The 27,120-nt window shown below is 45.6% G+C and overlaps 1 protein-coding gene across 1 annotated transcript in view; it reads left to right on the top strand.

Annotated features, from left to right (window-relative positions):
* Positions 1 to 273: 273 nt before the first annotated feature.
* Positions 274 to 27,120, top strand: part of dnmt1 (DNA (cytosine-5-)-methyltransferase 1) — a 47,598-nt gene continuing 20,751 nt past the window's right edge. Inside the window, exons 1-17 of the mRNA XM_038784970.1 lie at positions 274 to 429; positions 10,613 to 10,652; positions 11,309 to 11,416; positions 12,092 to 12,344; positions 13,182 to 13,257; positions 16,449 to 16,524; positions 18,221 to 18,264; positions 19,361 to 19,418; positions 19,777 to 19,860; positions 20,986 to 21,098; positions 21,426 to 21,544; positions 22,154 to 22,246; positions 22,625 to 22,776; positions 23,280 to 23,467; positions 24,208 to 24,385; positions 25,887 to 25,984; positions 26,484 to 26,637. Of these exons, the coding sequence (XP_038640898.1) occupies positions 377 to 429; positions 10,613 to 10,652; positions 11,309 to 11,416; positions 12,092 to 12,344; positions 13,182 to 13,257; positions 16,449 to 16,524; positions 18,221 to 18,264; positions 19,361 to 19,418; positions 19,777 to 19,860; positions 20,986 to 21,098; positions 21,426 to 21,544; positions 22,154 to 22,246; positions 22,625 to 22,776; positions 23,280 to 23,467; positions 24,208 to 24,385; positions 25,887 to 25,984; positions 26,484 to 26,637 (1,887 nt within the window). The 5' untranslated portion in view covers positions 274 to 376. The remainder of the gene's footprint in view (positions 430 to 10,612; positions 10,653 to 11,308; positions 11,417 to 12,091; positions 12,345 to 13,181; positions 13,258 to 16,448; positions 16,525 to 18,220; positions 18,265 to 19,360; positions 19,419 to 19,776; positions 19,861 to 20,985; positions 21,099 to 21,425; positions 21,545 to 22,153; positions 22,247 to 22,624; positions 22,777 to 23,279; positions 23,468 to 24,207; positions 24,386 to 25,886; positions 25,985 to 26,483; positions 26,638 to 27,120) is intronic.

The raw sequence follows: 27,120 nt of genomic DNA, 5'->3' as shown, positions 1-27,120 counted from the left end.
GTCCGGGGGCAGCTACCACTCTGAGGGAGGGGGTGACCGAGCTGCAATCACTGACATTCTCGATATATTCACGGTTCAAAGAGGAGAATCTGCCGGAATTTCTACTTACCCATATTGGTAAAAGGCTTTCATGAAGGAAGCGGTTAATGATTGAAAGGGGAGGCGATGTTCAGTTGACAGTTGACGGGGTATTTCCCCCCCTGCTGCTGTGAGAGTGGACAAGTCCGGATCGCGCGCGAAAATCCCCGCCGCGCCCGCGCGCTGCAGCTTCCGCCGCCCGAGACCCGAGCCCGCCCGGAGCCCGCCAGCAGCGCCCGAGACACGGAGCCCCGAGCCCGCCTGAGACCCCGCCAGCAGCGCCCAGCCCGGAGCCGCCATGCCGGCCCGCACCGGCACCGCCGCCTCGCTGCCCGAGGATGTCAGGAAACAGTGAGTCCCCCGCACGCGAGGAACGGCCGCAGCCTGAGGCCCCCCCCGGCTGTTTATTTACCTCAGATCCAACCCGGGCCTCCCTCCCCCGGGGCCCGGTACAACCCCCACCCCGCGGGGGGTTCACTGCTCAGAATGCCCCTGCGGGGGGTCTTCGAGACGGCGCCGGAGGATTTGGCGCCAAATTGCAGATAGCCCCCACCCAACCCCCCTTTGCCCCTCCACCCACCCAACCCCCTTTGCCCCTCCACCCACCCAACCCCCCTTTGCCCCTCCACCCACCCAACCCCCCTTTGCCCCCCCACCCAACCCCCCTTTGCCCCCCCACCCACCCAACCCCCCTTTGCCCCACCCACCCACCCCCCTTTGCCCCCCCCACCCACCCCCCCTTTGCCCCCCCACCCACCCAACCCCCCTTTGCCCCCCCACCCACCCAACCCCCCTTTGCCCCCCCACCCACCCAACCCCCCTTTGCCCCCCCACCCACCCAACCCCCCTTTGCCCCCCCACCCACCCAACCCCCCTTTGCCCCCCCACCCACCCAACCCCCCATTGCCCCCCACTCAACCCCCCTTTGCCCCCCATCCACCCCCCTTTGCCCCCCCATCCAACCCCCTTTGCCCCCCCATCCAACCCCATCGTCCCCTATCCTCCCATTGCCCCCCACAGCCTAACCTCCCTTTGCTCCCCCTGCCTAACCTCCCTTTGCCCCCCCTGCCTAACCTCCCTTTGCCCCCCCCCCGCCTAACCTCCCTTTGCCCCCCCCCCCGCCTAACCTCCCTTTGCCCCCCCCTGCCTAACCTCCCATTGCCCCCCCCTGCCTAACCTCCCATTGCCCCCCCCCGCCTAACCTCCCATTGCCCCCCCCGCCTAACCTCCCATTGCCCCCCCCCGCCTAACCTCCCTTTGCCCCCCCCGCCTAACCCCCCTTTGCCCCCCCGCCTAACCCCCCTTTGCCCCCCTGCTTGTCCAACATCCCATTTGCCTCCTGACTATTCCCCTTTGCCCCCCATCCACCCCCTGTCCGACCACCCCAGTCAGATACCCGCCTGTTGTGCCACCTCCTTTGCCCCTCCCCCCCAGCCCCCCTTGTCTGTTATTCCCCCCCACGTCTGTTATTCCCCCCCACGTCTGTTATTCCCCCCCACCCCGTCACATCCCTGCCCTCTCCTTCACCGCTGTATGGTAGGCTCTGCTGATTGGCAATCCGTTATCTGTGGGAATGATGCTGGGGGCGGCTTTTTGGATCAGCACAGACCTGCCTCAGCTTCCAGGTTTCTTTCCAAAAATGCTTGGAAATCTGGACGGCTGGGTTTTCACAAACTTTGCTTTAGAATAGTAGTGACTGGCAGAGATTTTCAGCTGTAGTGTGTGCTGAGGCTGGGAGTGATGGTGTGTTGGAAAGCTCCTCCTCTCTCTCCACTCACTCTGAAAATAAATGCCTTTATCAGTGAAAGGTTTATTCAGTCTCGAGTGCAAGTGAGCGAAAAGTTCCAGCTTGAACTATACGGAGAGCAAGCTCCTCCTGAAACTGTTTGCCCTACTGTCATAGTGCAGAAGGAGGCCATTCAGCCCATTGAGTCTGCACCGAACCTACATTTACACCCCCCCCTTCCATTACTAGAGATGGCAGAAGGAAATGCTGCTGTTGAATGTTGGGTGGCACGTTAGCACAGTCGTTCGCACTGTTGCTTCACAGCTCCAGGATCCCAGGTTCGATTCCCGGCTTGGGTCACTGTCCGTGTGGAGTTTGCACATTCTCCCTGTGTCTGCGTGGGTTCCACCCCCACAACCCGAAAAATATGCAGGTTAGGTGGATTGGCCACTCTGAATTGCCCCTTAATTGGAAAAATATAATAATAATAATTGGGTTCTTTAAATTTATGAAAAGAAAACAAAAAGAAACGGGCTATTGACCCACCTCATCTATATTGGCATTTATGTTCCGAGCAAGCCTCTTCATACTGTTATTGATTATATCATCAGGGTAACCTTCAGCTTCCTCCACCCAACAGTGTTTTTATCACGTTCCCTGGAGGTATCTATAGTAGAATTTTAGAATGGTCACAGCACAGAAGTGCACCACCAACTCAGCCAGTGTCCCCCCCCCTCCCCGTAGCCCGATAAAACATTTTCTTCAAGTACACGCTTAGACAGTACATTCCAGATCTAAGCCACTTGCTATATAGAGGTTTTTCCTCATGTCCCCTCTTATTCGTCCCTTAATCACCTTGAAGATTCTCAACGTTCTGTGGATGGGAACAATTTCTGCCCACATTTACTTCATGATTTTGAAAATGTCTAACAAATCTCTCCAAGGAGAACAGCCCAGGCTTTGCCAATCTATCCTCATCACTGAAGTTTCTCATCCTTTAAACCATTCTTGTAAATCCTTTCTGCGCCCTTCCTCAAACCTTCACTTCCTTCCTGTTCAGGCTGAACCGCTGTTTTATGAATGCTCATAACTTACTTGCTTTTGTACTCTGTCCTTATTTATAAATCCCAGGATTCAGTATAATTTATGAATTACTTTCTCACAGTGCCCGCCACCTTCAGTGATTTTATGTACTTCCTTTCGAATTGAACCTTTACTTTATGTCACCGTTCCTCGTTCTTCAGACCAAAATGTATAAATTCACACTTGTCCGCATTAAATTGCATTTGCCATGTATGAGCCCATTTCACAAGCCTAGCTATTAAATCCTCTTGAAATCAATCACCATCCCCTAACTCTAGTCGGAAGAATGTAAAGCTTTCTGTCCGGTCTTGAATCAAATAATTAAACTGTTTCATAATGATATTCTAGCTATTCTAAAGACTAATGATTCAAAGTTACCCCATTGTTTGAAGTAAAATGCCTACAGTTACTGTTGTTTTTTTTACCGGAAAGGCATAATTTTACTGACATGTTACAGCCATGTCGACTCAACATTGAGTTCAACTTTGCACTCTGAACTTTCCCCATCATTTAAAAAAAAATTTAGTGTCCAATTCTTTTTGTTTTGTCCAATTCTTTTTGTTTTGTCCAATTAAGAAGCAATTTAGCATGGCCGATACCCTGCACGTTTTTGGGTTGTGGGGATGAGACCCACGCAGACACACGGAGAATGTGCAAACTCCACAGAAGTGCACCAGCAACTCAGCCAATTCCCCCCCTCCCCCACCGTTTCCCTGTAGCCCGATAAAACATTTTCTTCAAATACATGCTCAGTCAGTGCATTCCAGATCTAAACCACTTGTTACGGGGCTGGGACCGAACCCTCGGCGCTGTGAGGCAGCAGTGCTAACCACTGCATCACCGTGCTGCCCATATTGATGACTCTCCCGTCAGGATTATTCTGTCCTTCCTGCTCCGGCTGGTTTAAATCCCAGGATATCTCTGGGGTTGGATGATTTGGAGTAATGAGGGGACTTTTAATATTCCCTCGCAGATGAATTAATTCCTCTTTTTTGCGAGCTTGGAGCCCCGGCTGTCAATAGAGGGGCATAGGATCAGGGCAGTGGGCATAGTTGGACGGATAAAGTTCTCCAAAGGTTAGAGGAGATCATGAGGGTGGGTTTTAAAATATATGCAATCTAAGAAATAGGTGTAGGCCATTTGGCCCATTCATTCTGCTCTGCCATCCAAAGTGATCATGGCTGATTGGATTGTTGCCTTTACTCGACTTTCCTGCCTGTTTCCTGCCTAGTTCTAGATTATCCCACAAGAGGCAATGCCCTCTCAGCATCCACCTTGTTACACCCCCTCACAGTCTTATGTTTCAATACTTTTCATTTTTCCTGGCGGACCAGGAGGAATGGGCCAATATAAATCGCTGAAACAGCAGCAGAACAGGAACGGAACTTGAAGTTAGAATAAAGCAGAGTTTTGGATGAACTTCAGTTTATATATTTTTTAAATTTAGAGTACCCAATTCATTTTTTCCAATTATGGGGCTATTTAGCATGCCCAATCCACCTACCGTGCACATTTCTGGGTTGTGGGGGTGAAACTCACGCAAACACAGGGAGAATGTGCAAACTCCACACGGACAGTGACCCAGAGCCGGGATTGAACCTGGGACCTCGGCGCCGCGAGGCAGCAGTGCTAACCCACTGCGCCACCGTGCTGCCCGAACTTCAGTTTATGAAAGATGGAACGCAGGATGCTATTCCGTAGTCGACAGCTGCCTTTCAGACAGATCCAATAAACAATAGTGGGACTGGATGGGCAGTTAATTTGATAGGGTGGAAGTGAGGGTTTAAGTGGGTCGGTGCAGATTCGATGGGCCGAATGGCCTCCTTCTGCACTGTATGTTCTATGAGTCACCGGAGGATTCTGTTTGTTCTCTTATTCATTCATGGGGTGTGGGTGTTGCTGGCAAGGTCAGCAGCAAGTGCTGCCCATCCCTCATTGCCCTTCAAACTGAGTGGTTTGCTGGAGCATTTCAGAGGGACAGCTATTAAGAGTGCTGTGGGTCTGGAGTCGCATGTAGGCCAGACCAGGTAAGGATGGCAGATTTCCCTCCCTACAGGATATTCCTGAACCAGGTGGGTTTTTACAATAGTTGATGATAGTTTCACGGTCATCATTACTGAAACTAGCTTTTCATTCCAAATTTTGTCAACTGAATTAGATCCACCAGCTGTGGTGGTGGGATTTGAGTTACTGCCCGCCCCCCTAGCATTAGCCTGGGCCTCTGGATTGCTACATTACTGCTACTCAACCTTCTTCCAAGTGGGTAGGTCTTCCCTCACCATATTTAAATAGTGTAAGGTACACAGGAGCTTGATTTAACAGCCCTGCCGAAGAACTATTTGTTAGCCTAGATTGGGTTGCTGAAGCATTGAGAATTAGGTTGACGGCCTTAATCTTCAAGCAAAGATTATGGGTCGAAATATTAGATTTAATTTCCTTAAATGTAATGGGGTTGTAATCGAAGTTGATTAAAAATGTTTTGTTTAAAAGTACAAAATCTAGGAGTTTGAAGGTCCCTTGGCTAACAGTTTAACATTCCAGAATAAGTAAAAGTTGTCGTTACTATATTGCCCAGAAGAATGAGTGATAGGATTGTTGAAAACAACGATTTCCCATTTTGTAAATAAGGAAATTCGAGGATAAACTGCATCATGTTTTGTGCAACTTTGAATAATGATCAGGCTAACTTTTTTTTTAAAAAGTTCACGGGTATGAACTTTGCACACCTGTAGAATTAGAAGACGCAGATTTAACAAGGCCGGTGGAGGAGGAGATAAAAGGATTGTTAGAAAACATTTCTTTGGCAGTTGTAAAAATTGTGAAATTCTTTACCACCATGTTTCTGAAGCAAACCATAAGCACTTTTGAAAGGGGAACAGTTCCTTGAAAAGTGGGAATATTGAAGAACGTGGGACTGAGTATGAGATTGGGATTAGTCAGCATTGTGATATTGTGTTATATGTGTTTGGCGCAGTAAGAGTTAAAAGCCTGAGTTAGTGTGTGTAACTGCTGCAGTCATGTTTTTTAAAAAAAATCCTGGTTTACAAAACCAGGCCACAAAGGTGCAAATAAAGCATTGCAAAAGTAAGATCATAATTCATTCCAGACCTGTATATTATTTACCTGAAGTTGGGCTAATGGAATTTTGCTTACATGAAGAAGGTGCCCTGGAGAGTCGATAATCAGAGACATTGTGTTTAGCTTTAGTAAGATTGTGTAGTTAATGGGAGGAGCCGGGGTCTGAAGCAGTCAGGTGTTGAGTTTCAGTTTTTGAGTTCAGTTAAAGATTTGACTGGACAGACTAGCAGTTTCCCTCAAAGCAGTTTTGTTAAAAAGTACAGAACAGCGGTGTCTGAAAAGGCTGGCAGGTTCAACAGTGGTCTGACACAAACATGGATCGGCAAGCTGTTTCCTGAAGGATCTCTCCCAAAGTGGTTTATCCAAGACATCTCGGGTATTGGCTAACTGTATTTAAAAAGTGGATTTTGACCTGAGTTGGGGGTTGCTTGAGTAGATATAAAAGATAGGAGTTAGTGTTCCATTGTATTGTTCAGCATTGTTTAACTGGCAATGTAATGATATTAAAGTTAGTAATGCTGTATTAATAATTAAGTTTGTTTTACTATCACTTTTTGTGCATGGAATCACTCCTGGAGCTAAGTATCCTTTCGTCACAGTCTTACAAATTAAATAAGATGTTGGAGTTTATGTCCGGTATCCAAGCAACTGTTGGGGCCTGGTCCGGGATGGTATTGGCTGTTTGGCTGATCAGAACGGCAAAGTGCTTTTCTTTATATCAGTGACCCAGCCTGATCCTCCCGTGCTTTGTCCTGGTCCAACTGGTTTGTTTTGTGGCATCTTCAACAAAAAATCTAATCTTCCAGCACAACAGCTTAGTTAGAGAAAGTGGATAGGTGCTGGTCTGTTTGTACTCTTGATCGGGGAGTTGTGTCAGAACCAAATTGGTGAGAAAGTGCCTTGGGCTGAATCGTGCTTGTTTGTACGTGGTTCACTCTACGATGGGAATGAAGTTCAGACAGGTGACAACCGCGATTGTTGTCGCAGGGATGGAATCATTGTCATTCACCATGAATTAACAGTGGCTGCACCTTCTGATTTAGGATTCCTGTCCATTATGTAAAGAAAGAATTGCTAATGACCCTCGGCACTGAAGGCCAGTGCACATGTTCCAGAAATTAATCCTTAGTTATTCAATTAATGAACTGGGCAGGTTGATTAATTGCCTTACAAATACATGGCCTTGTGGGTTGTGAGTAACATTTGGGGGAACAATGTAGGTTCATTGCTGTACCAATCGACATTGGAATAAGTTGTAACTGTGCAATGTTGGATAAAGTATTCTGCTTTTCCATCCCAAACAAAAGTAAAATGTGGGCAGTCAATTTATTTTGCCCCTCCAGTGATAGTGGGGAAGCGGATTCAATTTGTTTTTATGGTCTAAACCCCAGGTTTTGGCTATACTGTAAGCTCACATCCTGATGTTCGTTTTGATTTACAACTGCTTGAAACAAGGCATATTTAGTTTCTATTTGGCGAATGAGCATTCACTTTTGTGAGAAATGTTGCAAACCTATACACACTCTGCAGTATTGTATGAAGTAGTATCCTGTGTTTCAGTCATTGTGAATGCTTTCTTTTTTTCCCCCAATTAAGGAGCAATTTAGCCTGGCCAATTCACTTACTTTGCACTTCCTTTTGGATTGTGGGGGTGAGACCCACGTGAGACACTGGGAGAATGTACAAACTGCACACAGTGACCTGGGGCCGGTATCAAACCTGGGTCCTCGGTGCCGTGAGGCAGTAGTTCTAACCTCTGCGCCACTGTGCCGCTCTTGAATTATTTTTTCCCATTTCGCTCAATGAGTTCTTTAAAACAATCTGCCATCCATTAGAATGGTTCTATACTAGTGGTGGAAATGGCCTAAACCGATTCAAACACCTCTCTGCCTGTGGCCAAGATAAATAACCAGCTGATTTGAAGTATTTTCGAAAAATTGAAAGTCTATTATGTTGTTTACCTTGTTTTTGTTTTTTTCTTCTTTTAAATTTAGAGTATCCAATTCATTTTTTCCAATTAAGGGGCAATTTAGCGTGGTCAATCCACCTACCCTGCACATTTTTGGGCTGTGGGGGCGAAACCCACACAAACACGGGGAGAATGTGCAAACTCCACACGGACAGTGACCCAGAGCCGGGATCGAACCTCGGAGCCGTGAGGCCGCAGTGCTAACCCACTGCGCCACCGTGCTGCCCTTGTTGTTTACCTTGCTTAGCCTTGTGCTTTGCTATTAACTAATATATAGTATTCTATAGCTTGTCATGTAGCACGGTAGCACAGTGTTAGCACAGTTGCTCCAGGGTTCCTGGCTTGGGTCACTGTCTCCATGGAGTCTGCACGTTCCCCCCCGTGACTGCGTGGGTTTCCTCCGGGTGCTCCGGTTAGGTGGATTGGCTATGCTAAATTGCCCTTAATGTCCAAAAGGTTAGGTGAGGTTATTGGGTAATGGGGATAGGTTCGAAGTGTGGACTTAAGTCGGGCGCTCTTACTTTGAACGGGTCGAAGATGTGTGTGAACGTTTTTGGGGGGGGGGGGGGGGTTAGGCGCTAATCACGTTCATATGTTTTGGTCCTGTCCAAAGCTTGGGGAGTACTGGAAGGAGGCGTTTAGGGTAATTTCCAAGGTGGTGCATGTGAAGCTGGACCCGGGTCCCCGGGAGGCCATATTCGGGGTGTCGGATCAGCCAGGGTTGGAAATGGGTGGGAAGGCAGATATCACAACCTTCGCCTCGTTGATCGCCCGAAGGCGGATCCTTCTGGGATGGAGAGCGGCCTCTCCACCCTGTGCCCTGGCGAGGTGAGGGGACCTGTTGGAATACTTGACCCTTGAGAAGGTTAAGTTCGAACTGAGGGGAAGCTCGGAGGGGTTCTACAAGTCATAGGCACTATTTATTATGCACTTTCAAGAACTGGATAACATCGAACATTAGTTGGGGGGGGAGGGGGTAGTTGGGGGGGGGGGGGGAAGGGGGGCTATGTATGTTGAAGATGGCTATGGGTAATCCCTGATTCATTTTCTTTTCTTTGTCATTTGTTTAAGTTAACATGCGGGTTGATGTCTGGGAATGGTGGGAGGATGGGATCGTTATGGGGTTTGAGATATTTGTTGTTGGTTATTGATTGTTGTTGGGTGTAAATTCGGGAGAAAATTTGTGAAAAAGGAGAATAAAAATATTTTTTTTAAAATGTAGGGCGCTCTTTCCAAGAGCCGGTGCAGACTCGATGGGCCGAATAGCCTCTGTATTGCACTGTAAACTCTATAATGTAGCCAAGGAGTTCAGTCATTATTTAAACACTGACACAAATCTGTGGCCCATAGGCACACCACTGCTGCATATTTACAGTATGTTCAAGGTTCTCCCGACTGACAATGGCAACAGCCCCCACAATCACAGCTTCACTGTTGTGTAAAGTACTGTCTGCCTAGGAATGAGTGGGATTATCTGAATACTATATTAGACATCATGTGAAACTGTTTACATTTCATTCCTGTAGCACATTCTCACTGTGAGCAACTTGGATGAAATGAAATCCTGTTTTTTATTCTGGAGGGGAAATGGTCACACTTTGACAGAGTTTCTATGAATGAAACCCCATCTATCTGTGCCTTGGTGTTTCAAAAGATACGTTTGTTTCCGTTAAATATAGTCATTTTCCTATTGTGTTTAAAGGTAGAAATTATGAGCCCTGGGTGTTACTGCTCATGTAATGTGCCTTGACAGCCTGATTTAGTTTCGTAGCTGATTGATTTTTGACTTCAGTAAATGTTTGCGGAATTAGATGAGGTGTTGGTCGGTGTTGTGTCTGGAAACAGTGAACATGCAGAGTTCAGGAAAATCCTTGCTGAAACTAAGCTATATTATGTTGATAGGTGCAATCGATCTATGTATAATATAAATAGCATATGCATTAGTCTCAATTTGTATTCCCCCAAGTTTTAAAAAAAAATTGAAGGGTGATCTAGTTGAGGTGTTTACAATGTTAAATAATAGGCTAACATTTGTCCAGTGAGGGAATCTAGAACGGGACACAATCTTAAAATTGGAACAGGACACTGAGGAGTGAAATCAGGAAGAATTATTTCACACACACACAGCAGTCAAAACCTGGAACTCTTTCCCACCTTAACCCCTCTCCATTCACCTTTCCAAAAGTCTATGGAGGTTGGGACAACTGATTCTTTCAAGACTGCAATCAGCTAGATTTCTGTTGGGTAAGGATATCGAAGAATGTGTGTCAACGGCAGGTCAATGGACTGAGATATTGCTCCGCTGGGATTCTGTTGAATAGGGGATCAGGCCCAGGACTGAATGGCATCTTCCTGTTTCTATGTTCTTGTGCAGTCTTGTTAACTTTGACCAGATTAAATCCCTATACCTGTGTTTATAATGGAAACTATCCACGTAAACTGGTTGCACCAGTCTGGTTGCCTGTCCTGTCTCAATTATTTGACCACCGTTTAACCCTACTTCATGTGGAGATGATATTGGTCTTTTTATTTATTTTTTAAATGGTACAGTTTCATTGTCTAAATAATCTGATTTTTAAGTAAGTTAGAAGAATTACCAAGCTAAATAGTGAGAAATTATTTGCCTCAAGTACCTGAAATTCTAGGTTCTATCTTTGACCACTGTTTTGTTTCTGCAGACTTCAAGTGCTTGAGGATAAAGCTGGTCTCACAGAGAAGGTATGCTGAAATACGAGGCATTTGCATTCAAATCTGTATTTTTAATGTTATTCAGATATGTTTTGCCCCTGTGAAATAATGGTCCACCAATACAAAATGTTGAATTATTCTTAATATTCTGTATAAGGGTCGGAGGACTGTCGGGCCAGGTGCAAGAGCCCCCCCCAAATTTATTTAGTTTTTATTTGTTCATGGGATGTGGGCGTCGTTGGTTGGACCAGCATTTATTGCCCATCCGTGAGGGTCAACCACATTGCTGTGGGTCTGGAGTCACATGTAGGCCAGACCGGGTAAGGACGGCAGATTTCCTTCCCCAAGTCACATGCTGGGGTTTTTATGATGATCAGCAATGTTTTCATGGTCGTCATTAGACTTTTAATTCCAGATTTTGTTTTTTATTGATTTTTAATTCCACCATCTGCCGTGGCGGGATTTGAACATGGCTCTGGGTCCCTGGATTACTGGCCGAGCAACAATACCATTACACCATCCCCTCCCCTGAAAGTTATTGTGTGTCTCGCTGGGTGGGTCTGAGTGGGTGTCAACAGTTTTTTGGTTGTGTTTCTCTTGCTATGTTGTGTATCCTGTAGTTAAAGCGGCACGTTCTAATTTTTGTGGCTCTTGCAGCTTAACAAGAAAACTCCTTCCTCTTTCAGGAATGTTTAAAGGAAAAGCTGACTTTGCTGCACGGCTTCTTACAAACAGATACACAGAATGATCTCAGTGAGCTGGAAACACAATTTCAGAAAGAAGAGCTCTCTGAGGTAAGTTGGCAAAGAAATCTAGAGAGCGGGCGCTGTTAGGAAAGGGTATTTGCTTTTTAAAAGGGAATGCTCAATGAATGAGCATGCTGAGGAAGATATCAAAAGTGACAGTCAAAAACCTAACGTTTTGTTTGCAGTGGATAGAGAAGTGGAGCCTTCAGTATCAGGTGGCAGCCACAGTTCTATCGACTCCTTATTGCCTCCTGGGTGACGTGGACGAGCCTGTTCGTTTGCTGCTCTTCCAACAATAAAACTCTATCCATTTCTGACTCCAATGGGAGACGCGTGGGAGTGCACAATTGCAGATTTTAAACCACTCATCCCTTTAAGATTGCTGCAGAGTAATATTTACTTCCTGATCTCAAATCCTCTGTTGATAAGGGAATACCTTCTGCCCTATTGGGTTTTGGTTTTGAAACCTTGATCTGCTGAAGTATGTCCTCCTCTCTTCTTCTTCTCTCTCCCCCCCCCCCCCCCCCCCCCCGCCCCCCGCCCCCCGCGCCCCAAAACACATACACATTTAACATTCGGGATCAGACGGGTCACTGTCATTCCATTAGTCTGAGGTAGGTTGATGACCTGGGGCTGGATTCATTGTTTCATCCGATGCGTAATGTTGGTTTGCCGCAAGCCTGTCTTGATAGTTTTGTCACGAGTGTGACTGTCCTTTTTCAGGAGGGTTACCTGGCCAAAGTGAAAGCACTGCTCAGTCAGGAGCTTTTCGAAGGCAATGGAGATTCTGAACTTGGCGTCAATTCAAATGGGTGCTCTGAAAATGGAGCAATGGACAGTGATAAAAATGAGACCAATGGACTGGCTGATGAGCCAAATGGCCAAGAGGAGAGCAATATGGAGACTGAAGTGGTGGTTTTCCCTACGGCAAAGAATCGGGGAAAGCGGTTAAGTAAAAGCAACGGAGATAACAAACGTACGTTTATTTTTATCGCCCTCTGTTGTCTCTGTATTCTGGCCCCCTTGCTGAAAGATGATTTTGTGTTGGCATCAGTGGGGTATCTAAAAATATATATAAGAATGGTTATTCTTCTGATTTTTCACTCCTTGCGTTTAATGTGAATAAACATCTGCTTGAATTACACCGTAGATTTTTGCCGAACCCCAGAAGTGTGTGTTCTCTGTCTATTTGTGATAACCTGGAAATGCCAAAGGACTTGAGGGGAAGAAAGTACCAGCTGAATGTTTTAATTGATGAATTCCTCCTTCCTGATGTCTTCAATGGCATGTTTTTTTTTGGTGAAATTCTCACCCTCCTCAAGTGTAGGTTTAGCAGAAGAGGTACTTGAGCGTTCTTGACCACTGTACGGCCCACAATTAAAGTTGTGGAAACCCGAGGGAAGGAAGTGGAGCATCTAGCGGGAACACCTCATTATAAAACTAGAATTGCGATCCTTGCACAAGGCAGTGGCTCAGACTCATCTGAAATATCATGCCCAATTCTGTTGCCCTTCTTCTGACAGTGATCCTGATGACTGCAGGAACATAATCACGATAGATCTGAGGGGTCTAGGATGTCAGGAAAGACTTGGGAATGATAGCATGTTGTTCTCTCTCCTCCTCACCCCCCCCCCCAATCCCGGTGTTGCTTTTTCAACATTTTGAAGGAATTTCTCAAACGGATTAAGAGACTTGGTGTGAATTCTGCAATGCCCAATTTCCTACATTTGAGATTTCTATAAAACCTGCCATAGTTGAAATTCCATGTTGATTTTCAAGCTCTGCAATATAACAATATTTATTTCTATTGTAGGGTTGTCAGGAAGTCCAAGGATCACCAGGAATTCGGTGAAGCAGCAAGCTACGATCATTTCCATGTTCGCTAAGGCGTGAGTATTCAAACTTTTAAGGCAGAACAAGGGAGAAATATCTGGTTTCAAGTGAAGTCCTGGCTGATCAATTGGAAGGGAATAGGAACGCTGGTAAAACAAATGGAAGGGGACTTTAAGAGATGGGACATGCTCCCGCTATCACTGGCGGGGACGGTACAGACCGTGAAAATGACGGTCCTCCCCAGATTTCTGTTTATGTCTCAGTGCCTCCCCATCTTCATCCCTAAGGCCTTTTTCAAGCGGGTGAATAAGATTGTTTTGGGCTTTGTGTGGGCGAATAAAACCCCGTGAGTGAAGCAAGTGTTGCTGCAGCGCAGTCGGGGGGAGGGTAGGTTGGCGCTGCTGAACTTTTGCAATTACTACTGTGCGGCTAATATAACCATGATTAGGAAGTGGGGGAGGGGTCGGCATGGGAGTGGGTGGAGGCAGCACCATGTAAAGACACCCGTTTGGGAGCACTGGGAACGGCACCTCTGCCGTTCTCGCCGGCCCGATACTCCAGAAGTCCGGTGGTAGTGGCGGCTCTGAGGATCTGGGGGCAATGGAGGAGATATGAGAGTGGAGGGAGCATCGATTTGGACCCCGATTTATAATAACCACAGGTTTGTACTGGGTAGGCTTGATGGCGGGTTCCGGAGTTGGCAGAGGGCACGAATTAGAAGGATGGGGGATCTATTTATAGACGGGAGCTTTCCCAGCTTGAAAGCTTTGGAGGATAAATTTAAATTGCCAACAGGGAATGGTTTTAGGTATTTGCAGGTGCGATAGTTCCTGAGAAAACAGGTGCCGGCCTTTCCGCTGCTGCCGCCTCGGGGGATACAGGATAGAGTAGTTTCCAGTACCTGGGTGGGAGAGGGGAAGGTATTGGATATTTACCAGAAGCTTTCGGATGCGGTGGAAACCCCGGTGGAGGAGCTTAAGGGCAAGTGGGAGGACGAGCTAGGAGGAGAGATAGAGGCGGGTCTATGGGCAGATGCCCCAAGCAGGGTTAATACCACCTCATCATACGCCAGGCTAGCCTGATACAATTTAAGGTAGTCCACCGGGCACACATGACAGCGGCTAGGGTGAGTAAGTTCTTTGGGGTTGAGGATAGGTGTGCGAGGTGGGCAGGAAGCCCAGCTAATCATGTCCACATGTTTTAGGCATGCCCGAAGCTTAGAGGGTTTTGGCAGGGTTTTGCTAAGGCAATGTCCATGGTACTAAAAACACGGGTGATGCCGAGTCCGGAGGTAGCGATCTTTGGAGTGTCGGAAGATCCAGGAGTTCAGGGGGTGAAAGATGCCGACGTCTTGGCCTTTGTCTCCCTGGTACCCCGGAAACGGATCTTGTTAATGTGGAGGGACTCGAAGCTCCCGAGTGTAGAGACCTGGGTTAGTGACATGGCTGGGTTTCTCAGTCTCGAGAAAATAAAGTTCGCCCTAAGAGGGTCAATGTTAGGGTTCACCCGGAGGTGGCAGCCGTTCGTCGACTTTCTCGGGGAAAATTAAAATGTCAGCAGATGCAGTATTCCAAAGGCAGGGGCGCGCGTTGTTGTATGGTTGAGGTGCGTGAAGATTGGGCTGGTGGGGGAAATGTTTATTTGACCATATTGATGTCATTGTTCATGTTACTGTTATAAAAATTTTCAAATACCTCAATAAAATATTATTTTAAAAAGTAAGGGAATAGGAACTCCATTGAGGGGATGCAAGTACAGCTTGAGTGATTAGTCAGCTGAACATTGCATGCCTACAAACTATTGACTGATTTGATGTGATAATGTCAGCCTTTGGTGGGAGATGAGAGCTCTGAGCACATCTCATCTTTATGTATGATCTAGCTGTTTACTTCCTGTTGTGAAACATGAATATGACAACCTTGCTTTAACAGTGAGAAAGGATGAACTGTCAGTCATTCCAGTGTATAATTTAATGGCAAAGCTAATGTAAGACCATAAGACATAGGAGCAGAATTAGGCCATTAAGCCCATCGAGTGCTCCACCATTCAATCGTGGCTGAAATGTTTCTCATCTCCATTCTCCTGCCTTCTGCCCATAACCCCTGATCCCCTTATTAATCAAGAACCTATCTATCTCTGTCTTAAAGACACTCAGTGATTTGGCCTCCACAGCCTACTGCGGCAATGAGTTCCACAGATTCACCACCCGCTGGCTGAAGAAATTCCTCCTCATCTCTGTTTTAAAGGATCGTCCTTTCAGTCTGAGGCTGTGCCCTTGGATTCTAGTTTTTCCTTCTAGTGGAAACATCCTCTCCAGGTCCACTCTATCCAGACCTCTCAGTATCTTGTAAGTTTCAATAAGATCCCCCCCCTCATCCTTCTAAACTCCGAGTACAGACCCAGAGCCCTCAACCGTTCCTCGTGTGTATTTGTCATTCTTTTTAATTTAGTATCCCTCATTCTTACTAATCCAGTTATTTATAGGAATAAAAGTAATTTCACTTTATGAAATTAAGTAGGTTGTATTTCAGAGTCTGATGGTCAAATGGAAGGATATGACGAGACGAGTGAGAGTGAGGGATTCCGCATCTGAGGCTCCAGTTCAGGTGGAGTCGAGAAATAGGTAGCCATTTTGTGAGTTGTATGAGTGATGGTTTGTCACTGTACTAATAGAATTCTATTTCCAGACGCTCCCAGTGATGTACCTGTACCTCAAAATTCAATTTGCGAGCCCATGTTGCTCGCACAAGTGCCTACGAGTGCAGGGTTACTTATAATGGGGTGTTGTGTTGTATACTTGTATTGAGAGTTTCTGAGGAGTAGCACGTACAGAGGCCAGCAGGCATTTTACCTGGAAGAGGTGTGATTTAGAAGGTTGTTACATTTGACTAATTTAACTTGGTGGAGAAGTCTTTTTAACAACTATTTGCAGATCTAGAAGAGGTTTTCTTGGTGTCTTGGCTGTTCTGAGAGTACATCATGATATAATAACTGGAGTTTGACTGGGGAAATCTGTTTCAGACCTTTTACTATAGACTTACAATTGTGAATAATATGTAGTTCCCTTGTGGTTTTACTCTATTTCATACTTTGTGGAGAGTATGGTTGAGGTAGAATGAATCTCTGGCTGAGGTAGAATGAATCTCTGGCTGAGGCTTAGCGCAAACATAGATGAGTTGACTCTGGAGACGGGCGATATGGTAATATTCTGAATATGGGCTTCTGATCAGATTTTCACCTATTCCAGGGCAAACAAACGCAAGTCGGAAGACCTAAATGAAGTAGCAGCAACAAATGTTAAAGTGGAAGAAAGTGATGAACAGGTAATGGCATTAACTTTGGTAGGAAACAGATGTTGTTTTTCATCTCTTGTGTCATATATATTTTCTTTTCCCTATCACATGCTTGCTGCTTCTTGCAGATGTTAGACAGTGAATGCAAGGCCTATTTGACTGTAGGCGAGTCCCATATCTGAAACTGACTCGCCCCACTCTGTTCTCTAGCACAGTGGTTAGCACTGTTGCTTCACAATGCCAGGGACCCGGATACGATTCCCAGCTTGGGTCACTGTCTGTGCGGAGTCTGCACGTTCTCCCCATGTCTGTGGGTTTCCTCCAGGTGCTTCGGTTTTCTCCCACAAACGTTTTGAAAGACGTGCTGTTGAGTGAATTGAACATTCTGAAATCTTCCTCCGTGTACCCATACAGCCGCTGGAATGTGACAACTTGGGGCTTTTCACAGTAACTTCATTGCAGTGTTAAGCTTACTTGTGACACTAATAAAGATTATTACTATTATGACTAGCAGCTGCTGAGGATTGGGAATGTAGGGGGTGTATTTTTTCCGCCCCATTTCTACTTGACTTGAGGTCTCTGAAGCCAATTGTTAGACCGATTTAGCTGGGGTCAGCTAACTGATCAGAATTAGGGATTGAACCTTGGACCTTCTGGCCTGTAAGGCTTAATATTTCACCAAACGCTGCATTTAGCTGTGAATGAGAAATTCTTAGCTGTTGTCTCATTGTCTCACTGACCTGAATATCAAAAATTGCTATTGCACTGTCCATGTGGAGTTTGCACGTTCTCCCCATGTCTGTGTGGGTTTCACCCCCACAACACAAAGATGTGCAGGTTAGGTGGATTGGCCATGCTAAATTGCCCCTTAATTGGAAATAAAATAATTGAGTACTCTAAATGGTTTTTTAAAAAATTGCTATTGTGACCTTGTGCACCGTCAGTGGTTACCCTGGAATTGAAAAGACTGCAGAGAGAAGCGGGAACTTTCACTAGGTAATGTCTTCCTCTAAAAATGTATTTCTTTCCCACCCCCCTCTTTCACCTCCCTTTGACAGCTCTGAAGAGAGTTGTCATAATAATAATCTTTGTTAGTGTCACAAGTAGACTTGCATTAACACTGCAATGAAGTTACTATGAAAATCCCCCAGCCGCCACATTCAGGCGCCTTTTTGGGTACACTGAGGGAGAATTCAATTCTCCTAACAAGCATGTCTTTCGGGCTTGTGGGAGGAAACCGAAGTACCCGGAGGAAACCCACGCAGGCACAGGGAGAACGTGCAGACTCCACATAGACGGGTGATACAGGGGTGGGCTAAGAAAAATACTTAACGGAAGTGGTTATATATCAAAAAGAATCAATTTTGGGTCTTTAGTTAAACACATTTATCAACTCTTTACTGGAGTTAAATGGTCGTCTGATGTCGGGCACTATTGACCAGTGGTAGAGGACATGCTACAACACATTACGTTCTCGTCATTCGCATTGCATTCCGTCTAATTCCTTTTTACTTCCATTAAATGTGTCGCATGAATTTTCTTGCAATGGTTTGACAAAGTTCTGTCTTTACGATAGGAGTTCCTGTCTTCAAGTCAAATCATTTTGACATTGGGAATATTACGAGGTTCCTAACGTGATTAACATTGTGGGAGTTGTGCGTTTGCGGGGTATTGTGCGTGTATGGGAATGCTCACTTAAAATATATCGGTTTTTTTTCTTGCTTAGAACGAACAGGATGAGAAGAGAATTAAAGTGGAATCTGAAGAAAAGTAGGTTTTTGTTTCTCATTTTCCCGCGTTTCTTTCCAATGTTCAACAGTAACAAGAGTCACAGCAAACATTCATTACTTTGGGGCCATTTTGGAGGCAGAAACATAATTTCAAACACCGTTGGGAAGGATGACTGGAGAGTTGGAAGTGACAGCATATTCGAGGACTTTGGAGGGGAAAAGGCGATCAGAGATGGGGCAGCAAGAGAGGTTAAGGCTTGGGAAATGATTTTGAAAGGGAAGTGGAAATGATGATGATGCCAGCTAGCACGAGGACCAGAAAGGAAAGTTGAGTCATCAACGGTTTAGTGGGAATGGGTGTTCCTTGGCATGAAATACAACCAGAGGGTGAGATTCAAGAAAATAGAAAGAAATACGCGTTCCAGGCTTGGCCTAAGCAGGGTGGGGATTGGCTTGTTGAGCAAGAGGGCAGAACTCAACTCGATAAAGTGCAACACCTCTCACTTGGATGTGTGGAAAGTGGAAGATGCTTTTGAGGAGGAAAAAGAAGCTGGAAGCTGTCATCTGTTCACCAGTGGATCCTCCGGTGGGGGGGGGGGGGGGGTGCAGATTTGGCATTGGAAAATGAACATTGAGATCACATATACTGTCCAGCCAGATCTGGTGACAATTGGCTAAACCAATTGAGCGTCACGTGCTGAGGTTTTCACCAATTGGATTTGAGGGAGTGATGGAAGAAACTAAAAGGGTTTTGATGGCAAAAAAGCTATCAGCAGTGGAGGTGAGTGAGTGGCCAACAGTGGTACAAGTATTGTGTTTCGAAGAAAACTCAGCAGTTAGTTTTAGAGAAGCGACTTTTTTCCACCCCGCCCCCAGTGGTAAATGCAGATGGAAGTGAAGTTGGAAGGGGACAAGTTGGATGTGGATGGTGAGGGTCACAGGAGCATGGCAGGGGTGGATTTGAGATCGATTGACTTAGATTACAAAGTAAACTTGCCCATGGATAAAATTAGAAATGGCGAATGTTGGCGATCGTTCATCTCTGCAGTTAAGGGGCTGAAACCTGCATTAAAGGCGGGCTGTAATGGTGGGGAATATTGCCATGTCACAGCGAATTAACGGGTATTTGCTTGCAGGCTACCTGCCGAGATCAACACTACTGACTCCAAACCCAAAGCTGAGCAAACTCCGAAGGTGAGTACGATTAGATATGGATTCATCCATTAGGAGAGTATGTTTTGTGTGGGGAATATGATGTTTTGTGTGGGGAGGTGTAGTTCAATTTAAAAGTTTTGTAAAACAATATGGCCCCGCCCCCAGGTCAAATTTCAAGATAAACCTGACACACTCATTCATGATGTGAGCACGTTTCCCAATGCATTTCATTTTGATGAGAAGCTCATATGGCCATGAGCTTAACGGGAGTTTATTTAAATGTGTATGTATCACCGTGGAGTTTGTCCACGTACTGTCCTTGGAAACTAATTTGAACTCTGGGTGTCTGGTTGATGTGAATTAATTGAGACTCCAAAAATGTATTTTTTTGTTTCAGACTCCACCTCCCAAATGCACAGACTGCAAACAGTTCTTGGATGACTCAGACCTCAAATACTTCCAGGGCGATCCTGATGATGCAGTGAGTGTTTTTAAAAAATTCCTATTGCTGCTTTCTCCCTAAAGGGGATCAAACTCTGGGCAGCCTGTCTGGACCCTTCTCCAGCACCATTCCTCATTTTATCAGATGATGGTGAGGCAGGCTGATGCACAGAAGTGCCACCGATTGCTGGACTTTCAGGAGAGTGTGGTACAACACTGGACGTTTCCTGCACTAATTGGCTATCTTAGCATCCAACTGAGAGAATGAAGCTATGGACCTCTCCCAGATTCTGCTAATCAGGCTAGAGGAATGGGGTGGGTAGCTGAGTAGAGCTTCCACCTGGAGGGTCTCTTTAGTACTTTGTTAACTAACAGAAACAGCTCTTGCTTAAAGCAGCTCTTACTGTTTTTAAATTCATTTGCGGGATGCAGATGTCGCTGGCAAGGCCGGCGCTTATTGCCAATCCCTAATTGCCCTTGAGAAGGTGGTGGTGAGCTTTCTTGAACCCTCTGCAGTCCCATGTGGTGTAGGTACATCCGCAGTGTTGTTAGGGAGTCAGTTCCAGGATTTTAACCCGGTGACAGCTGAGGAACAGCGATCAGGTTGGCGGGTTGCTTGAAGGAACTTCCAGGTGCTGGTATTCCCATGTACCCGCTGTCTTTCTAGATGGTAGAAATTCCCATTAATCTGTGGCCGAAATGTCCGTCACCTGTTTCAGGTACAATGACCACATGTACATCTGGAAGTATCGCAGTGAAGATTGCCTTGTTCCATGTCATTGAGTTCCTGATAGCATTCAGTGGAATATAGCAAGGAGGAGGTCACGTAGCCCCTCAAACTCATTCGGCCAGTCGGGTAGATCCTGGCTGATCTGTATCTCGACTGAATTGGAGCTTTGGTGCTACAGTGCCAGTTTACACTTCACTGCTACCTGTCCATGACCTGGTATTTTCACCATTGTGGGGAAGACCAGAAGTTGAGGCCTTTTGATTCTTGGAAGGATAGCTGCTTGGATCATTTACATTCATCCCCAAGAATTAGTAATGTTTGGATAAATGACCGGGAAATGTTCATCCTCCTGCCTCCTCAGTCCGTATGGTGGGGAGAATCCTGACGTGATGAGGAAGAATTTAACGCCTTACAAAAATCTGATTACTTCAACAGTTGGAAGAGCCGGAGATGTTGACTAATGAGCGCTTGTCACTGTTTGAAGGGACAAATGATGAAGGGTTTGAGAGTTACGATGATCTACCTCAACATAAAGTTACATTTTTCAGGTCAGTGTGGATTGTTACGATGGTCATAACTACTTACATCCTCAAGACATTCAAGATGACTTGCTCCCTGATAGTGAAGAAAAGTTAATTTCCGAGATCATGCCCATGAACTGCAATTATATTTTAAAAGAAATAAAACATGGATATTTCTGTGATGTTAGGCTGTCAAAAGTCAACCAAAAGGAAACTAGTGGACAGCGAGTGAAATGACTCGAAAGACATGAACTGTTTGTCGTTTTAATCAACATTTATAATTGACTATAAAAATGAGCATTGTGAAAACTTGGGCAATTTTAGTTTTGAAACTTTATTGCATTTTCTCCGCAGTATTTATGATCGGAAAGGCCACTTGTGTCCGTTTGATACTGGTCTGATTGAGAAGAACGTGGAGCTGTATTTCAGCGGTGTGGTCAAACCAATCTACGATGACAATCCCAGCCTTGACGGTGAGAGCTCCGTCTTACAAATAACTAATTTAAGTGTGCCACTGAGACTGCATTTCAAGACCTATTCCCGGCGCTGATTCTCTTCCACATCAGGACTGCTTCGTCAATGCTGTGTGGTCTAATGCACAGGAGGAAGTCTTGATCGTAACTCCTCCATGTCGTGAACTTGTATTTGTTAGCTAGGAGGCACATTAATTTATAGTATCTACGTAGTGGTGTCAGTGGATTATAGGGGGAAATGTAAGGTCTGCATCTAAATGCTGTTTTTAATTCTGCCTGATTGACCCCTCCACCTGTGACCACTAGTATTTCATCCCAATCTTGTGCAACTCGATGCTTGCTATGGACACAACCCAATTCTGGGGAGATAGAATCTGTTCATTAGCAGCTGGGGTATTTCCTGCAGTTCCACTGGACATAGCATGGAAGTCACAACAATGTAATTATACTGACGGAAATGCTAGTGATAGACCCAGTAACTCTGCCTTGACTGGCCATCTGTGGACTGAACGCAGCCGACTCCCTCCCTGCCTTTGGATAATGTTTCAGTTGCTCCTGAGGGCAATGTGTAGTGAGGTGCTAACATGTTCTGTATTCTCCTTTAAACAGGTGGAGTCCGAGCTAAAAAGCTGGGGCCAATAAACGCCTGGTGGATAACTGGTTTTGATGGTGGTGAGAAAGCTTTGATTGGGTTCACTACAGGTAAGGAAACTTCAGGGTTATTGAAATTTTTCTAACCTGAAACATGTGCTTTTGAGCTGTGCACAATACTGTGTAGTATTGATGTTGTGTGCAAGGTCTGTAGGGAACAGGATTTGTATCAAAGTTCAGATTAATTCTGCAAATCGGGTCACCTTTGTTTTTCCAGTTTACCCACACCCCATTCACCTGAAAGTGATTCTTTGAAGAAAGTTAGTGATCATTGGTCATGTGAAAGTGATGAACTCTAGGATGTTACCAACCAGAGTTCCACGGTGTAACCTAATGTCGTGTTTCCCTGTATTTATAATGGAGCAGTGATGCTGGATTATTGGAAGGAACTTGAAGCAATAATGAAATGTATTCCTTTCTTCCCCCTAGCATTTGCTGACTATATACTGATGGACCCCAGTGATGAATATGCAGCTATCTTTGCTGTGATGCAGGAGAAAATCCACATCAGTAAGATAGTCATAGAGTTTCTGCAGAATAATCCCGATTCCACCTATGAAGACTTACTGAATAAGATAGAGGTAAGTTCTCTGCTTTAGGGTGTGAAGTTTTGAAAACCCCAAGCTCCCCTTCCCTTCAGCCCAGGACAAGGAGGCCAGTCATAGTGACACCTGCCGATGTCTTGGTTGAGTTCCGTTAACTCGGCACAAGCCAGTGATAGATCCTGGGAACTTTTTATTCCCTATGGTTTTGCTTCATTGTAAGATCCTTTTGTCGTGGCATGGTGGTTAGCACTGCTGCCTCATGGCGCCGAGGACCCGGGTTCGATCCAGGCCCTGGGTCACTGTCCGTGTGGAGTTTGCACATTCTCCCCGTGTCTGCGTGGGTCTCACCCCCCCACAACCCAAAAGATGTACAGGGTAACTGCATTGGTCACGCTAAATTTTCCCTTAATTGAAAAAAAAACCCGAATTGGGTACTTTTAAATTTGTTTTTTGTAAAAAGATCCTTTTTGTCGTGAAACCTAAGAAAAGGTTTCCCTATTCCATTGATCAGAGTAACTATCAGCTATTTGTGTTGACAGACAACAGTGCCTCCTGCTGGTCTGAGTTTCTCTCGCTTCACTGAGGATTCCCTCCTGAGACACGCTCAGTTCGTAGTGGAACAAGTGGAGAGTTACGACGAGGCTGGAGATGTGGATGAGCAGCCGATTATCATAACTCCTTGTATGAGGGACCTGATCAAACTGGCCGGTGTCACCCTTGGAAAAAGGTGAGCCCTTGGGGATGATGAGATGCTCGCAAAATCGTCACAAAGAGAGGGGGTGTATAATTGCTGGGGTAGCATACGTGTCAAAAGAAGCGGAGGCCTGCAGTTCACTCAGAAATAGGATGCCTCAATATAGAATTACAGTCCCCACTCGCATAAGAAGCAGGAATGGACAATTCAGCCCTCTTTGCTCCACCATTCAATGCGATCAGGGCTGATCTCATCTCAGCTTCCACTTTCCTACCTGTTCTCCATAACTCTTCAACCCATGACTAATTAAAAATCTGACTATCGCCTAATTAAACGTACTCAATATCCCGGCATCCCCTGTTCTCTGTGTAGTGAATTCCACTGATTCACGTCCCTTTTGAGAGAAGTCATTTCTCTTTATCTCTGTTCTAAATTTATCCTAAAACTATGACCTCTAGATTGCCCCACAATCTTCTGTATGTCGCCCACCCCCCAAAATTGTTGGTTTGGAATCACTGGCTTTGGTAAACTGGGAATGCATTAAATTCCTGCCTTCGCGCGGTTGGTGTCATAGAATGATGCAACGAAGGAGGCCATTTGGTCCATCATTTTGGTGTTGGCTCTGAAAGAGCAATGCTTGGCCATCCATCTGTTGATCACCACTGCAGCCACATGAGGGGAGTCGTCACTCATATTCTAAAAGAGAGCCCAGGGATGCGATGAGCTGTTGTTGGAACTGTGCCTTTACTGTGACTGTTGTACTTGATAACTAGACGAGCAGCAAGACGCCAGGCTATACGCCACCCTACCAAGATTGATAAGGACAAGGGACCCACCAAAGCGACCACCACTAAGCTGGTATATCAGATTTTTGACACATTCTTCTCTGAGGAAATCGATCAGAATGACAAAGAGAATGGCCTAAAACGCAGGCGCTGTGGAGTGTGTGAGGTAAATGCTATGTAGTATTTGTGCTAAATCATTAATTACAGCGTTTTGGGTTTTTCTATTACCGGTCAAAAGTTTGTGATGTGGACTGTCAGCAGAATCCTGCGTTGTGGGCACTCAGTCAACCCACCAGAGGAAGCTGGTTTGCAAATTGATTGAGCTCCGCACTGCATTGGGCAAAGCAGAGTCCCCAATGCCATTAAGGCTTGTATTTCTATTGCCTTGTTTGGAAAACTGTAAAGTGTATAACCTTGTGGTTTCTCAATGACCGATTGCATTTAATGAGTTGGTGAATTAGAGGTTTCTTTTTTAACCTATAGTGTAGAGAATTATTTAACAAGTGAGTTATATCGGATTGATTGCAGCTCCTGATGCCAGATTTATTTAAACTGAATTCATGCTGGTGTTTTGAGCTTGCTTAAAGTAATAATCCAGAAACGGCCATTGGGTTATTGGTCCAGTGACAGAACCTGGGGATAGCCTAGTTAACAACGTACTTGGTTCATGCTTGGAGATAAGGAAGTGCGTGTGTGGAATTTCCTTTCTTTAGAGGTGAAATGGGTGGTGCGCATGGTGAGGCATAAGAACTAGGAGCAGGAAGAGGGGCACGGTGGCGCAGTGGGTTAGCCCTGATGCTTCACGGCGCCACGGTCCTAGATTCGATCCCGGCTCTGGGTCACTGTTCATGTGGAGTTTGCACATTCTCCCCATGTCTGCGTGGGTTTCACCCCCACAATCCAAAAGATGTGCAGGCTAGGTGGATTGGCCACGCTAAATTGCCCCTTAATTGGAAAAATGAATTGGGTACTCTAAATTTTTTAAAAAACAAGGCGCAGGAGTTGGCAATTCAGTCCCTCGAGCCTCCTCCACCCTTCAATATGATCATCTCGGCCTCAACTCCACTTTCCTGTCCGTTCTCCAGTACACTTCAACCCATTACTAATTAAAAATCTGTCCATCTCCTTAAATTTACTCAATGTCTCGACATCTACCTCACTGAGGCAGTGAATTCCACAAATTCAAAACCTTTTGAGAGAAGGAATTTCTCCTCCTCTGTGTTTTAAATCTGCTGCCCCTTCTGCTAAAACTATGACCTCGCGTTCTAGATTGCCCCACAAGAGGAAGCATCCTCTCCACATCTACTTGTGAATATATTTTATATCTCAATTTGATCTCCCCTCATTTCTTCTAAACTCGAGAGAGTACTGGCCTATACTGCTCAATCTCGCTTCATAAGACAAACCCCTCATCTCTGGAATCAATCCAGCGACCCTCCTCTGCACTGCCTCCAATGCAACTAACTTGTGATCTGGGCGCGTGATGGTGAATCACTTTCTCACGTAACGTTGGGTTACTGTGCATTGCTAATCCGAAGATTAAAAGACGGGGCAATGTAAAGCTGTGGCTAATAAAGGAACGTGGTAAGAGAAGTGAGGGGGGAAAAACTGTTACAAGTTGGCCCACCTTGCAAAGTGTTTGTCCAACCACTTTTGTTTTGTAATAGGTTTGCCAACAGCCAGACTGCGGAAAATGCAGAGCTTGTAAGGACATGGTGAAGTTTGGAGGCATCGGTCGTAACAAACAGGCCTGTCTAAAGAGAAGGTAAAATCATCAAGGTGTCAAAGCGCTGTGAATGCAAGAAATGTAGTGACCCCCTACAGGAACACTGAATGCTATTTTGGCATTCGGGAATTGTATAATTAAATCGAAGCTGCAGTGGAAGAGCCATATCAAAGGAACAGTTGTTTTCATAAAATAGACTCCGGGTGATGGAAATCTTGTATACTTCTGTCTACCAAATATACCTCGATTGCTGGCCTCTTCAGGCTCCAGGAAACTGCAATACTGCAGGGCCATGAGCACGATGAAAGCGGAGTCCGCGGGTTCTGTCCCCAGTCTTTACTCATGCAGTGTTTGCACTGTGGGGCGGTGCTGGAGACACAGAGGGAAATAATGGGGTGAGAAAATAAGTGACCCAGAGGTTAAAAACGTATTAATTCCAGAATCCTTCGTTTTAAAATTGAGTGCGCACCTTGGCCATTTCAAGCGCACACGTCGTTGATTACCGGTTGCTGAGATTGTTCTCGCCCTTTTTCTAAAGGTGTCCGAATCTGGCTGTGAAGGAGGCTGATGACGATGAAAACGATGAAGGTGATTCTGAGTTAATTGGCAAAGCTTCTCCCAAAAGAATGTTGCAGGGAAGGAAGAAGAAGCAATCAAAGAGCCACATCTCCTGGATTGGTGAGGCCATCAAGGTAAACACGATGTTCTTATAAAACCAAACCAACCTATAAACCACTGGAAACCTTAAACTCAGTCCTGTCTGTTTGAATGAGGAACTTCTCTGCTTCATTGGGCAGTGGAGCTTGAGCCAACAAGGAGCGTGGACTCTTGGGGCAAGGGGGAGCGAGCTCACTCTGCAATCTAGCCCTGGTAAAGCTAATCTGGAACCACTTGGTGCTGGCACTGGGTATTAAAATGATTTGATTTAAATAAAACTCACCGTAACATCTCTGGTTCAAAACCACCCCTTAGTTAACAGCAACCTGCCCTGACTGGGTACCTTTAGTGAAACATGAAATGAAATGAAAATCGCTTATTGTCACGAGTAGGTTTAAAATGAAGTTACTGTGAAAAAGCCCCTAGTCGCCACATTCCGGCGCCTGTTCGGGGAGGCTGTTACGGGCTGTTACATCCCATGATTAACATTGTAGATGTCAATATATTTACAACGTTAC

Source organism: Scyliorhinus canicula, chromosome 25, assembly GCF_902713615.1.
Source record: "Scyliorhinus canicula chromosome 25, sScyCan1.1, whole genome shotgun sequence".
Taxonomy (NCBI): Eukaryota; Metazoa; Chordata; class Chondrichthyes; order Carcharhiniformes; family Scyliorhinidae; genus Scyliorhinus; species Scyliorhinus canicula.
This window is presented reverse-complemented; position numbering and strand designations above follow the sequence as displayed.